This window comes from Hyperolius riggenbachi, chromosome 11, assembly GCF_040937935.1.
Source record: "Hyperolius riggenbachi isolate aHypRig1 chromosome 11, aHypRig1.pri, whole genome shotgun sequence".
NCBI lineage: Eukaryota > Metazoa > Chordata > Amphibia > Anura > Hyperoliidae > Hyperolius > Hyperolius riggenbachi.
In genome coordinates, this window is record NC_090656.1 from 199,759,837 (window position 1) to 199,775,258 (window position 15,422).

Consider the following 15,422-nt stretch of genomic DNA (forward strand, 5'->3'; position numbering starts at 1 on the left):
ACTGGCTCTGCAGATTCCTCCTGCATCACTACAGTACAGAGCACTTAGGGAGGGGTAGAGAGGTTGGGAGCTCGGCGTTGTACACAAGAGCTTGCACACACTGAATAGGGACTGTCTACAAAACTTTATACGATTCGTATCAGTGGCTGAGCAGATTCAGTCATTAGAACAATTGAGCAGACTCCTCAAGCATCACTACAGTACACGGCACTTAAGCCGGTGTAGCGAGGATAAGGGCCTTTTTCCACTAGCCTGCGATTTGATTTTGATCACAAATCGCAAGGTACATTAAACTAATGGAAACTGCAGCAGCAATTTCCATTAGTGCGATCCGATTGCGATGCGATTTTGGTCAATGCGCAATTGTCCTGCCGCGTTTTGTATGCGATTGAGCTGTACTATATGAGTATAGTAGCTCAATCGCAATCGCATGGAGAAATTGCGATCGCATTTCATAGTGGACAAGAGCCCTTAGAGCAGCAATGTACACAAGAGCCTGCTGAATAGGACAGTCTACTAATCTTTGTAGGATTCCTTATCAGTGGCTGAGCAGTCAGAACAATTGTGCAGAAAGGTTTTTTTTCTCTCTCCGTGCCCTTAGTTATCAGTCTATCAGGACAGGGAAAATAAACTTCTCCCCCCATGGGGCCCCCTGCGGCTTCTGTGCCCCGCTGCAGCTGCATCCCTTGCAGGGTCTATTGTGACGTTATGTTTGTGGAGTCGGGATCCATTTTTAAGTACCTTGAGTCAGAGTTATGCAGACGACATGCTAGAGCTTTCACGTTAGTAAGGACAGGCTGGGATGGCTGCTGGGGTAGTTTGCCAGCTTCCTGGCCAGGAGATTTGTTTTGTTCCCAATAGCAGATGCCATTTTAATATAGCTTTAAAACTTCTAAGCTGTGGAAGTGATGAAATGCCCTTTAAGATACATAATTTCAATCAACAACATTATATGCAAATTAGAGGAGTTGGAAGAATCAAACTGAGGAGTTGGATAAAGTTTGGACACTACTCCACAGCCCCTTGTCTTGTGGCATTTGGCATGTTAACAGACCCGAGTCCTGTAAGTTGTGAGGTGGTGCTCCAAGGATCAGAGTTGTTTTGCTGGCACATCACAATGAAGCTGCATTGGATTGAGATCAAAGGAATTCGAAGGCCAAAATAAATAGTTTCCTCCATCCCTGTACTTGTCCAGTTTTGACTCTCACATGGTCATTATAGGAGCTTTCGGTGGATAGTGGTCAGCCACTACACAGCAATTTACATTACACTGTTCAGACACACCCCTTTCTAATTGGAAACATTATGTACAATTTGTACTACAGCAGTTCTGTAGGATCAGCTTAGCAGACAAGCCTACACTCTCCTATTGCAGCAATAAGCCTGGGGCATCAGTAAAATTCCCCTGTGGTGCTTTTTTAAAGGTCCATTTTAGTATTGACTAACCACTGCACAACGGAAACACCCCACAGAGAAACGCAGTTCAAAATTGGCATGCCAACATTCAAATCCCTACGTGACCTAGGTCCTGGATACCTTATTTAAAGAGACACTGAAGTGAAAAAAAAATTATGATATTATGACGATTTGTATGTGTAGCACAGCTAAGAAATAAAACATTAAGATCAGATACATCAGTGTAATTTTTTCCAGTACAGGAAGAGTTAACTCCAGTTATCTCTATGCAAAAAAGCCAAAAAACTTTTAAAGTCGTGGAGAGGGCTGTCTTCTGACTTATCTCAACTGTAAGTGAACAGTTTTCTTTTTATCTGCCAGAAAGGTCATTAATTCACAGACTGCTCTGAAAGAATCATTTTTAATGCAGAGTGTTGTGTAATCTGCACATATTCGAGAATGATGCAATGTTAGAAAACACTATATACCTGAAAATATAGTAATATTTTCTTTGCTGCTAATCTTCTAGTAATTATTCATAGTATACAACCAATCCATTATATCATTTTTTTTCGCTTCAGTGTCTCTAAGTATTTATATAGCGCCGACATATTACCCTGTGTTGTACAGAACTAAATGTCCCTCAGGGGAGATCAAAATCTAGTCCCTACCATGGTTATACTGTATGTCTATGTATGTGTTGTGTAGTGCATGTATCAGTCTAGGGCCAATTTAGGGGAAGCCAATTAACTTCTCTGCATGTTTTTGGGTTGTGGAAGGAAACAGGAGTGCCCAGAGGGAACCGACAGACACGGGGAGAACACACAAACTCCTTGCAGATGTCTGGGATTTGAACCGGGGACCCACCACTGCAAAGCGAGAGCGCTAACCACTATGCCACCGTGCTACCTAAAGAATTCTGGCAACTATGTCACACCTCCAACAACCTAAGACCAAAAGGATCCAATAACTTGACCACCCCCAGAGTGCAACTAAAAACCTTTGGAGCCAGAGCTTTCTGTCATGCTGTCCTAAACTCCATGGAATACCTTGCCAAACTTAAAGTGAACCTCCGGACTAAAAATCTACTCAGCAGAACTGAAAAGGCTTGGTGTTTCTTTAACAGTTTCACAGCATCAGAACTTTGTTTTTCTTACCAAAGCATCATTTTTTGCTGTATTTTTATCTAAGCTCCACCCATCAAAGAAAAAAAGCCCGGGCTTTTTTCCCTGATGCTGTGCAGAGCATGATGGGATTTGCTATGTTAATCACGTTGCCTAGCAACTGGGAGGGGTGATCAGGACACAAGACAGTTGTAACTATCATACTCCCTGTCACCTCATTACAACCAAAAAGATGGCTGCCATTATGAAATCAAACATTTGCCTGTTCTTTTAAATAACATAAGTAATGTAACTTAATGAAAGTATGTTTGTTTAGGCTGAAGTTCCTCTTTAAGACTGCCCCAATCCTGGAAACATTTAAATCAAAACTGAAAAGCCACCTGTTTAGTTTGGCATTTATGATCACATAACTCTTCCCTGTAACACATCACTATGTACTGAGACAAGCTTATCCGCTTTGGGTGCTGCGATAAAAAAGCGCTTTACAAAGGTTTTGTTCAGTTCATGGCCCAGGCTTCCAAAAGATCAGCTTGAAGAACGGATGTTTTACTTGCTGCACATTACAGTATATTTATTTTTCTCCGGTACAGGTGCCATTTTAATGGGGTAATCAAGCATATTAAATAACCCCCATGGTTAATTTTAATGTTGTAGCTGACTGATGTAGAAGGCTGGTGCTAAAGATGGGCTTTAATACACTTAAGTTTCCTAAAGTTTGAACTTTAAAGCAACACAAAACCCACCTCAGTGCAGCCCACTATAGCCCGGGGTAGGTGGTGAGAAGGGGTAGAGGGACATATTCGACCAATCGCCAGCGCCCAAATCAGTCATTGAGTACTGCTGTATAAGTGATTCTCATTACGGCCTATGACGGCACTCAAATTATCAGCACAGCTCTGCGCTGCACTGGAATTAGCTGTCTCAAGAGGAAATGCCTTACATCTTTGTCCTGAAGCAGCACAACAACTTCTCTTGCTAACATTTCCCATAGAAACAGCGCAGATCAATTTCACGCATTTATAAATAGGCCTCTGTGTGTGTAAAAAGGGGCCAGATTGTGAGCAGAGAGAACAGAACTTCTGACAATTTTCTTCTGAAGGAGGAAAAGAAAAATGGGGCGTGACGGGCCCTCTGTGACATTAGCCAAGCTCCATCCAAATTCCTGGAATATGGGACATTCCAGCCAGTCTCTCTGAAGTCTCCAACAAGTGCTACTTATTGCACAAGCTGAAGCCCAGAGACACACAAGGGGAGATTATATCCAAAGTGCCATCCTCACTTCATGCTGCCAAATGAGCCTGTGCCCAGTCATTTCAGGGATTTACCAGCGTATGCTAAAAACGTATCCCCCCCCCCCCCAGAATACACACACACCAGGAAAACAGTGACAGGGGATCTTGGTTACGATAGATAGATAGATAGATAGATAGATAGATAGATAGATAGATAGATAGATAGATAGATAGATAGATAGATAGATAGATCTAACAGTTCATTCTGAGAGACCATTGTGGGAGAGCAAGCATTCACAGAAACCAAGTATATTTTTTACTGGCTTTAGAACCCAGTCAACATTCCACAGGGACCACCTGACAGGGACTAAAAATGTCACCACCTGTTATAATTTCAGTAGGTAAATCAGGGGTCAAACACTGCATTTATAGAATTAAAAACAAAATTACGATTTTATACCCTTCTCTGCATCCATCTCCACATTGCCTAAAACTAATCAATGTGTGTGTGGACGTTAGAGACTCCAAATTGTACTTTTGCTCCTTTCTTCCTGTAAGTTCAAAACTTTTAACAAGCACTGCAAATAAAGATCAGGCCGTCCAGAACACTCATGCCTCCCTCATAATGGAGCAAAGGCAGAACTTTGTGTCAGGCAATAGGGGACAGAAGATTAGAATTTTATTCATTTTACAATGACAAGGTAACATACTCCCATATCAACTGCAAACTTCTGCGTCGCAAAAGAAAAAAAAAAAAAAAAAAAAAAAAAAAAAAAAACCACACTACATAGAGTACTACGAAAACCCATGTGTGAGGTTTACTAAGACAGAAGAACTGCAGTGGCGGCCTGTGGCCAGCGGAGGATGCCCTGGCTGCCCCACATCTGAGGACTTGGAAGACACATGAATGATGACCAGCAAGCCATGCTGTTATCGGATCACACTGAGTCATCTATGAGAGATTTATGAGCAGGAAGTGACTCAGGAAGGACAACATGAGGCTGATCTGATCCAGCAAACTCACACCAGACTGCTGCCAACAACAAGCTCTTTCACTTTTCATGCTGCACTCAAGCGGTTCTACAAGCCCACTTTCCCAAAGTTTTTCCTCTTGCTACAATACCACATGAAACACTCTCCCATCCGATCCCTTGTCCAGACCCCAAGATCCTCACTGCACCAATACCAGCAATCAATGTAGACTTCACAGCAAACTGCATCTACACACAAATCTTAACTGATTACATCCAGACCACAGATTTGGACAACAAGATGCTAATAATACCAACTTGCATTAAGGGTTAATGCAAACTATATGCTGTGGCATTCAGACAAGGGGGGTTGATAAGAGAAAGCAGTCCAAAACTACAAATTAAAGTGTACCTGAGCCAATAAAGTGCAACTCGGCCTGGCTTTCGTGTTGAATTGCAAGTGATATGAGCCACCCGGGGAGAAGACGAGGGACGAGCGGCCTTAAGGAAGCCCCAGGTAAGTATGGAACCTGTGACGCGTCTCAGGTTCCATACTTACCTGGGGCTTCCTTAAGCCCACTTAAGGCCGCTCGTCCCTCGTCTCCTCGGGTGGCTCCTGTCACTTGCAATTCAACACGAAAGCCTGGCCGAGTTGCACTTCATTGCGCGCTCCCCCCGCCTCGCTCCTGCAGCTGGGAGAGTTCTGTGATTGCGCAGTAATACTGCACAGAACTCTCCCAGGGATAGGAGTGCACCTGACAGGGCCACACATGCGCAACACTGCCAGGCTTACGGGCTGAATTGCAAGTGACAGGAGCCACCCGGGGGAAACGGCGAGGGATGAGCGGCCTCAAGGGGGCTTAAGGAAGCCACAGGTAAGTATGGAGCCCGAGACTCTTTCATCTCAGGTGAGGCCTCCGCAGGGCTGTAGAGTCAGCACTCCACAGTGGAGTAATTTTGGGTACCTGGAGGCGGAGTCAGTGGTTTAATAAAACTGAAGAGGAGTCTGAGTCAGATGATTTTTGTACTGACTCCACAGCTCTGGTATGTATTAGACTAAGGAGTCTGGGCAATTTGGGGAGTTGCTGGTTTCAACTGAGGAGTTGTAGTCAGATTATTTTTGAACCAAATCCATAGAATTTGTAAAAAAAAAAATAAAAAAAATTTCAGAACAATGAGTCGGAGTCGAGGAGTCTGAGCAATTTTGGGTACCTCGTGTCAAAGGTTTCATAAACTGAGGAGTCTGATGATTTTTGTACCGACTCAACAGCCCTGGGCCTCCGGATCCTCCAGAGGTTTACTACATCCTCCTGTAGACCACTGCTGCTGCCGGGGCCCGCTTCATGATCATGACCGCACTCAATGCATGTGTGGTCTGCGCAGGTACGGCTGCACCTACATATTTGAACAGAGCGCTCATGTATAAGCGACTTTGGCTTACTGCATAGGCACAGCCGTACTTGCCCAGGCGCAGTACGGATCGCTCCAGCACGAAGTGGAGAGTGACCATGATAACCAGGGCTATGGAGTCTGTACAAAAACCTTCTGACACGTTTATGATACCACTGACACCTACCCCTCTAACATACTGTATATAGCAATTTTGTTGATTGAAAGCATGTAACAAAGGGTATTTTACTTAGCAGAAGATATATATATATATATAAAACGGCACTACAGTGTATTTCTTCTGTTGAGTGTAATGATGTTAGATAACCAGAGCATGCAGTGAAGAACATACCCTGACAGTAGACACCCCTAGAAGACCTTATATCGTATCTAGCGCCATACTGCCTGTTGCTTTGCTCTCCCCGTCTATATAAAGGGTATTTTATCAGTGGTGTAGCAATAGGGGATGCAGAGGTTGCGACCGCATCGGGGCCTCTGGACCAGATGGGACCTCCTTCAACCATTGTATTAGCTTTGCATTGATGCTATGCTGGTAATAAACACCTCTATATGCGCTTTGAATAGTGGTAATCCTTTAGTGGAGTTATTAGGGGGAAAAAAAAGGCCGAGTAACTGGGTACATATTAAGGCCGTACTTTTTCGATGCCCAGCATTTTTGGTGAACAAGGAGCGATCGTTTCCATGATCTTGAGACATGGGTACAGGTGCACGATTTCATAAATGATGTTTGGATAAGTACAGTGGCAATCGCTCGACCTCTCCTCCGCGTATAACCACCGGCAGGAAGGTGGATCAGGGAACTAATCGTGGGGTGTTGCTGGGATCCTTCTTGCTTCGGGAGGCGAGTATTCAGCTTAAGAGTGGTGTGCAGGTACTCTGCATGAGAATGAGGGGATTCTTCCTCTATTACACATTCTTCATGCACGATTTAATCCAGGTATATGGACAGCGTGTATTAACTACAAGCACTGAGGCCATTTACCACCACATTACTGTCTGTGTGAGCCAGGCCTTATGTGGATGCCATAGCTAATCCCGCCGCCTAGCACACTAAATATAAAAAAAAAAGAGTCAGACCAAGTTCTACATCAGGAATGCAAAGGTGGCCATAAACTAGACCTCACCCTTCAGTATCCAATCTGTTCGAATCTGAGAAAAACGATGCCTAGTCAGTCACCCATGGCAAAAGATAAATTGGCAGCAGAAAAGCCCTTTGCGTTGCACTGCACAGTGCACGACTGTTCATTTCATGCTAAAAATCTATGCCTAGTGTGTGGATGGATTCTATCCCTAACCATTGAGTGAGTATGTGCGAGTATGTAAGAGGCTGCAGACTGGGCCAGTCTGCGAGGAGACATTGCTCACTCTGTTTGCTCTTCAGTTTTTGCATCGTCACTACAGGTGTAGTTTTGGCAGCTCATAAAAGAATTGTCATATCCAGTTACATTTAACAACAGACTCGTAACAATGGAAACACCAGCCACAACCTACTGACCAACTGTAAAGGGAAGAATTATGGAAGAAGGACATTTGTATGTAGAGAACTACAGAGGCTGTCTATTTTTTTCTGGCTAGGTTTACAGTGGGGAGTTTCTTATCCACAAGATCCGGATTGTAATACAGGGAAAACCAACCATGTGCCTTATAAACATAGCAAGATGCATACAGGGCGTAGTGGATAGCATTCACCTTGCAGCGCTGGGTCTCTGGTTCTAATCCCAGCCAGGGCACTATATGCAAGGAGTTTGTACGTTCTCCCCGTGGCTTTCCTCTGGGCACTCGTTTCCTCCCACATGCCAAAACACATTTAAAGTGGACCCAAATTAAAAATACAAGATTACAGAAATAAAATCTATTTTCTAAATTATAATAAATAGCAGCCTTTTTTCAGATGCATGATGGCAAATATAAAATATTTTACATTTATTGGAGGAACCCCTTCCTTCCTTTCATATTGCCAGGACAGAATCCGGCAAACTGGTGGAATGTCTGGCAAAGGAGGAATTGCTAATGGCTGCCACCTGTATAACCCTATTTATGAAAAGAGAAGGGTGAAAAGCATGCACTGAAATGCTCATAGGCTTGAAGGAGTGTTTATTTATCTTTGTATGTGTCAGAGTGGTGCATCTAAATATTTTGAATTAAAACATTTTTTGGTTTGGGTCCGCTTTAAGTTAATTAGCTTCCCCCTAAATTGGCCCAAGACTAGGATACACACACTACACATTACATTCAGGGCTGTGGAGTCGGTACAAAAATTATCCGACTCATTTTATGAAACCATCGACTCCAGGTACCCAAAATTGCTCTGACTCCTCCACAGCCCTGAACACATACGACTACGGCAGGGATAGATTGTGAGCCCCTCTGTACTGCTCTGCAAAAGAGGTCAGCGCTATTTAAATACTAAATAATCATAATAGTACAAAGTATGCTTCACTGCACCGGTGAATGTGCGCATAATGTGGCAGTGCATGCACCACATTATGCCCACAGATTCCACTACACCGGTAGAAGGCTGATGTGAGCATACCAAGGAATTTTTTTTATCTTTTTTCTAAAGAATAAAGTAGCTAGGCTGTCGTGCTGATCTTTTGGCTTCAGCAGCATGTGAATCACACCTGCTCTACATAAATCATACATGTTCTGGGTCATCACAAGTTAATTTCCATACTTTAAATATTCCTCCAAACATTCATTCTTGGTACTGTGGGAAATCTCTCCTAACTACTTCACATCTATACCTCGTTTCCCCCTTATGGACCAGAGCAGATTTGACATTTTAGCTATGACCCCATTTAATCAGCAATAACTTTATCCCTATTACACCTAAATGAGAGATAGTTTTTCCCTGGTATCTAGTGGTGTAGTGGTTTCCCCTCAACCCCTCCTTGCAGAGATCAGAAATCCGGAAGTAACACTGTGCAGCACCGCAGCCAACCCCCGTACTGCAAAGTGGACCTGTTACCAGCTTGATGACGTCAGCAAGACAGGACCTAGTCCATGCGGCAGTATGAGGCTGGCCACGGGGCAGCAATGAATGTAGCTGGAACCAGTAGACCTCCAGGAGACCACAGATTCATAGAGACATATTCAGTGTCTCTACAGTTTCTTGGGAAAGCCAGGGAAAATTAAGTTGCCTTGTAAATTCACTTAGCCTTTAATATAAAAGCATGCAGAAATGTTTTGCTATAGACTGTGCTGATGGAACAGAAGTCATTAGTCTGCACAAAGCCCTAAAGCCATTGTCAACTGGGCGATTTCCTACTCAGCGGGATGTTCAACCCAATCAAAATGTACTTCCACAGCAAGCGAGTGAGCCACCGGCTGTTCGGTCACTGGCAGATGAACATCTGACGGCTGGACTAGAGACAGCAGTAGACGACTGGGGTAAGTAATAAGTTAGCTAAAGGTACCCATTAATGACAAAGTTGATTGTATACCATACCTATGAGTGAATATGCATTGAATGGATACTTTAAAGTGTCTGAGATTGGGCGCAATAAAAAGAATTATACATTCCTGGGGCTTCCTCCAACCTGATCGCTCCCTCGCCGCCGCCGCTGGCCCATGTAAGTCATCCAGTCAACGCAGACACATTCTGGCTGTGCGAGCTCCCGATGGTCTGCCCTGGACTGGAGGACTTTCCGGAGCAATTTGCTGGGGCTGCAGGCAGCGGAGTATGGCGGCGAGGGAACCTCAGGTATGAATACATTTTTTGATTACACCCCTTCTCAGGTTCTCTTGAAGTAGTCATTCCTATCACCTAGAACTAAGACTGTAAACTAAATAGGTCTGAACCGTTGACTAGGAATATCTATACTATTCCTGATGTGTGGGAGATTGATTGCCACATCAAGCAGTACTAAGTTAGCGGCATTCCGATGAACATGGATTTCTGCAGAAACCTGATCAGTATTGGTGTTGCAACCCAGTAAAAGATCAATATCAGGGAGATTTTTTTTACCAGTGTGTGAGAAAAATCTACTAGTGCATGGTAAGCTTATCCGCATTCCTTAGTTCCTAGGTTCTCAACACGTGGTACACATAACCCTGGAGGAACGTAGGTCAGCTTTAAAGAGACTCCGTAACAAAAATTGCATCCTGTTTTTTATCATCCTACAAGTTCCAAAAGCTATTCTAATGTGTTCGGGCTTACTGCAGCACTTTGTACTATCACTGTCTCTGTAATAAATCAATGTATCTTTCCCCTGTCAGACTTGTCGCCTATGTCTGGAAGGCTGCCAAGTTCTTCAGTGTTGTGGTTCTGCTATGAACTCCCCCTTCCTGGCCCCTCTCTGCACACTGCCTGTGTGTTATTTAGATTAGAGCAGCTTCTCTCTTTTTTACAAGCTGGATAAATCGTCCTCTGAGCTGGCTGGGCTTTCACATACTGAGGAATTACAAACAAGGGCAAAGCTGTTTGCAGGAAGAAAAGAGCAGCCTGAAACTTCAGTGCATGGGGGAAAGAAACCCACAAATGATCTCTTGAGATTCAAAAGGAATGCTGTATACAGCCTGCTTGTGTATGGATGTATTTTTCTATGTGTGGACATACTGTACATCAACCTACTTCCTGTTTTGGTGGCCATTTTGTTTGTTTACAAACAAACTTTTTAAAACTGTTTTTAACCACTTTTAATTCGGCGAGGAGCGGCGAAATTGTGACAGAGGGTAATAGGAGATGTCCCCTAACGCACTGGTATGTTTACTTTTGTGCGATTTTAACAATACAGATTCTCTTTAAGGGGTCTGAATAAACTTTTTTGCATGGGCAATCCTAAAGTCTAAAAATTGTATTGGGCTGTTGAAACGGCAACCAATCGCATTACCGGAATTTCTCTATGAGGTTTTGTTCGCTGGGTCACCAAAATCACATGCTGATAAACACTAGTTTTTGCCATCTGATACCGTTGTGATACAGCCACTGAGCCATCTCCTAGTCCTCTTTGGTCCCCATTCACACTCACCTAGCAATTGCAATTCTGCTGCGTTCTACAATTTTTTTGTTGATTTCATTTTGCAATGCTCATTACAGTAAATGAGAATTGAGACATTCCCTGGGAAAATGCTGTTCACAATACCTGCAGTGTGAGTAATCCCATAACATTACTTGTGCTGCAGGAACCAAGTGTGACTGAGGCTTTACTGCACTGCATCCAGGACTGAAACCCCCATACACACACACACACACACACACACACACACACACACACACACACACACACACACACACACACACACACACACACACACACACACACACACACACACACACACACACACACACACACACACACACTATTCAGCCAAGATGGTCATTTGGCACTGCCTCAACTGAGATTTTTTTTTTTGGGGGGGGCGCACTTGTTCACATGCCACTCCATCAACCCTCCTCTCCACTGAACCATCCAAAGTTCATGGCCTGATCTGCCATCCTAATGACCAATGCATAGTGATTGTATATATAAAACCAAAAATAAGAGTGTATGGACCTGAAAGTGCACAACAAAAAGGTATTTTACTTACCTGGTGCTTCTTCCAGATCCCTATCGCCCAGTTAGCTCCCTCGTATCTCACCAGGTCTCCCTCTATGTTCCCGCTGTCAGCTCTGTAAATTCTATGACTTGGCTGAGTCGGGCAACTGTGCCATGCTTTGTCCTGGCATTACAACCCCTGATCATGCTACCATAGTAGTAAGCGTTCTGTGCAGGGCTGTGGAGTCGGAGCAATTTTTTGGTACCTGGAGTTGAAGGTTTTATAAACCGAGGAGTCGGATAACTTCTGTACTGACTGGCACAGCCCTGGTTCGGTGCATGTGCAGTTCACAGCCTAACTTCACTTGTCCAGAATGCTCCCAGCTACGCACCACCAGGACAGTGAATGCATAGTGGCTCGCAAGCCTCACAGCAGTACAATGGACGGGACCAGAGACTGAGGGAGCAGACAGGCTACAGGGTGTGGGAAGAAGCCCCAGGTAAGTATAGATCATTTTGCTTCCTAGGTCTCAGGTTCACTTTAAAGTCACAGGCATCAATATTGCTTTACAGAGTGGGCGTATCCCAAACTACCAGGGTGATGCCCCCCTTCCATGACTTTCTGAAAAAGAAGAGTAGAGATGATCAATTTACTCTAAGACGACTAAGGGTTCCCATACACTGTGCGGCATTTATCCAAGATGGTTGCCCGAACATGCTGTCCAATCTCAATTTTTAGCAGCCAAAAGTTTTGGGGTTTTTTGCTGGTCAATCAGGTGCATGTTATTTATGCAGTTGGGTCTAGAGCCAGTGACGCGTCCCCCTGCTAATTCCCACTGGGCCTTTCCTAGCACCCTATGCAGAGTGTAGCAAAGCACTCTCACTTACCCTGTCAGCTGGCATGCTCCTACCTCTGCACTGTTATCTCCCAGTGCCAATAGTGGCCCCATGAACCAGTAGGATATGTGAGCGAGTACATGCTGCTAGGGCACTACAGGCACTTAGAGAGCACAGCAGCATGAGCACAACGGCTGGAGAGATTAATGTCAGCACTTTGCTGTGCTTATACACTGATTATTTTTGTTTTCTTTATATAGATTTTGTGCAGACCACAACCGGGGAGGGATCTATCTTTTGAGCACATCAGAAGCAAGTCCCTCTCTGGCTGGAAGTGATCCTGCACAGACAATCAACATCTGAAAGCAGTTTGTATGTTCTCCCCGAGACTGCGTGGGTTTCCTCCAGGCACTCTAGATTCCTCCCACATCCCAAAAACATACAGATAAGTTAATTGGCTGCCCCCAAATTGGCCCTAGACTACGATACATGGTAGGGACTAGATTTTGCGCCCTCTGAGGGACAGTTAGTGACATGACAACATACTCTGTACATGGCTGCGTAATATGTCGGCGCTATATAAATACTAAAACAAATAAAATAAATAGCAGCTAGACGTCCCTGAAAGAGGATTCATCTGGTCACAGGCCAACCAGAATCCTCTAAGTACACAAAATTAGAGCACAACACTATAGTCTGCTTTAGGGGACCAGGAAGTAATTCTCATAGGAAACAGTTCTCCATTCACAGCACCCTCTAAAGTACAAAGCCTTGTAATTGGCTGAATAGTAAGAGCTTACTTTCCCACAACCTATCAGAAACCTAGCATTTCAGGAGGATGCTGTCCACCACATCACATTAGCTGAATTTCCCCATGAGGCTTCCTGGTGGGTACATACGTATTAATGCCCTAGCGGTGAGCAGGGCACAGGGAGCACTGACTGATGGCTCACCCTGCTGCCGCTCAAATACCTAGCGGTGTTAAATACTATTCCCCCCTCCAAGCCGTAGCAACTGGGAGAAAGTAATTTGGGCTCAGGCGATCACCATTTCCCCAAATTACCCTTGTGCAGAGCACATACTATAGCAGCTCCTACTTTCAGCATCCAGCAACAAAACCACCTGTTTCATGCTGCGTCCCCTAAGTAGACTAGATCCCAGAGAACCACCCAAGAGGAATTATTTGACCTTTTACCCAAAAATAAATAAAATATATATACTTAAGGGAGTCATCTTCACTACAAGCAGTTTACTACACTGACAGCTGGTAACTGAAGTGGAGCAGAGAGTTGTTACCATCAGTAACCATAGTTAACACTGCCATTGCTGCGGCAAGTTTGATTGCCAGCTATGGGCTCCACTTTACCCTTGAGCTGCCTTACCAGAATATAAATCTTCACCACAGTGTATGTACGTGTCTATGTGTTCTCTACACAGCCTGTTATGGGGATGCACAGCATGGCAGGGGACACACGTGACCAGACTTTGGCCGTCTCCCCTGGCAACCAGCGAGCCGACGGGCACAGAGTTGACAGAGGAGATGGACACGGGGTGACATGTGCTGCTACCAGAGAGCAGAACGTGACCCGCTCTCTGCTGATAACCGCCGCGCGGCCGGCCGGTTACCAGGGGAGCCGGGCACGAGGTGACACGTGCTGCAGCCGCGCTCTCCTCACAGTGACACGTGCCGGGTGGGCTCTGCAGGCCTCTCGCTGCCGCCTGCCCTCCTCTCACCTCGTTCAGCTGCCGCTCAGCAGCCTCCCGCAGCGCCGGGTCCATGGTGCCCCGGAGGGCCTCGATCAGAACGTTGGGGTCCATGGCGCCGCTTCCCGCTCTCCGACCTCCGCCTCGCACAGGAAGACCAGAGCGCCAGGCCGAGCCGGGAGACGTCACCGCTGGCCCCGCCCCAAGTCGGGAGACGTAATAGAAGAAACTGCCCCCTTCTACTTCCCCATAGACGTGCCACTTTCCTCCGCCCCCCTGTGTTCCGCCCTCCCTTTTCTCAGAGAGATCAAGGCAGCCCCGCCTTATCCCCGCCTGGCATCGTTGTGTCATCACCAGGTCTCCGCCCAGGTAGGACGTCGTAGTGACTCGCGCGCGAGGCGACCTATCTCCGCCTCCTGCACTGCCTGAGAAAGTGGAGGATTATGGGATGCCACTTCCTTCCTAGGCCGGTGTGTCACGTGTCTGCAATTCATCATATTGCCCACGCAGCGTAGCCTCATGATCAATATTACTGTTACGGTTATAAGCCCCTCCCTTCACACCATCACCAGTTATAGCCGCTCTCGTGATAACCTACATGTTGTCCTTACCAGTGTCACTAAAATATCATCTTTCCGCCTTCTTCCAGTGCTATGGTAACATCTCGTTATATCCTACCCCCTGTAGAACCACCACTAATTTTGTACCCCCTCACCCCCATTCTAACCTAGCCAAATATCACCATCCTCCTCTGCCACCAATACCACTATCACCAACATAAGCCCTCTCAGCCTTGTGCCAGGGTTAGCCAACTGCCATTATTTCCTGCCCCTATATTTCCATTGCTGACGTACCTCCTGATCTCATATCTACAACCATCCTCCATGGCCACCTATGCCCGTCACCAGCTTAACCCCCCACAGCCTTGTTCCAGGGTCAGGGTAACCCAACTCCCCTTATATTCTGTTCCCTATAGCTCCATCGCTAATATACCACAATACTCCTCTTCCACCTATACCACTGTCACCAGCATAAGAAATGAAGAGTCCAGATCTTAATCCTAGTGAGATGTTGTGGGTTGACTTGAAATGGGTTGTACAATCAGGAATCTCCTCAAACAACTTGGGGCCTGTTTCCACTTGGACCAAATGCGGTCCGAATCGGCAGCGTTTTCCAGTAGGCAGGTTGGGCAGTGAAACGCTGCCTAAACTTTCAATTGTTTGCCGTGTGATTGTGGATGGCATGCTGCAGATTTCTGCAGCACACACTCGA

The 15,422-nt window shown here is 45.4% G+C and overlaps 1 protein-coding gene across 1 annotated transcript in view; it reads right to left on the minus strand.

Annotated features, from left to right (window-relative positions):
* IPO7 (importin 7) overlaps positions 1-14,406 on the minus strand; it is a 73,790-nt gene extending 59,384 nt beyond the window's left edge. Inside the window, 1 exon segment of the mRNA XM_068260931.1 lies at positions 14,181-14,406. Coding sequence (XP_068117032.1) covers positions 14,181-14,264 — 84 coding nt within the window. The 5' untranslated portion in view covers positions 14,265-14,406.
* Between the last annotated feature and the right edge of the window lie 1,016 nt (positions 14,407-15,422).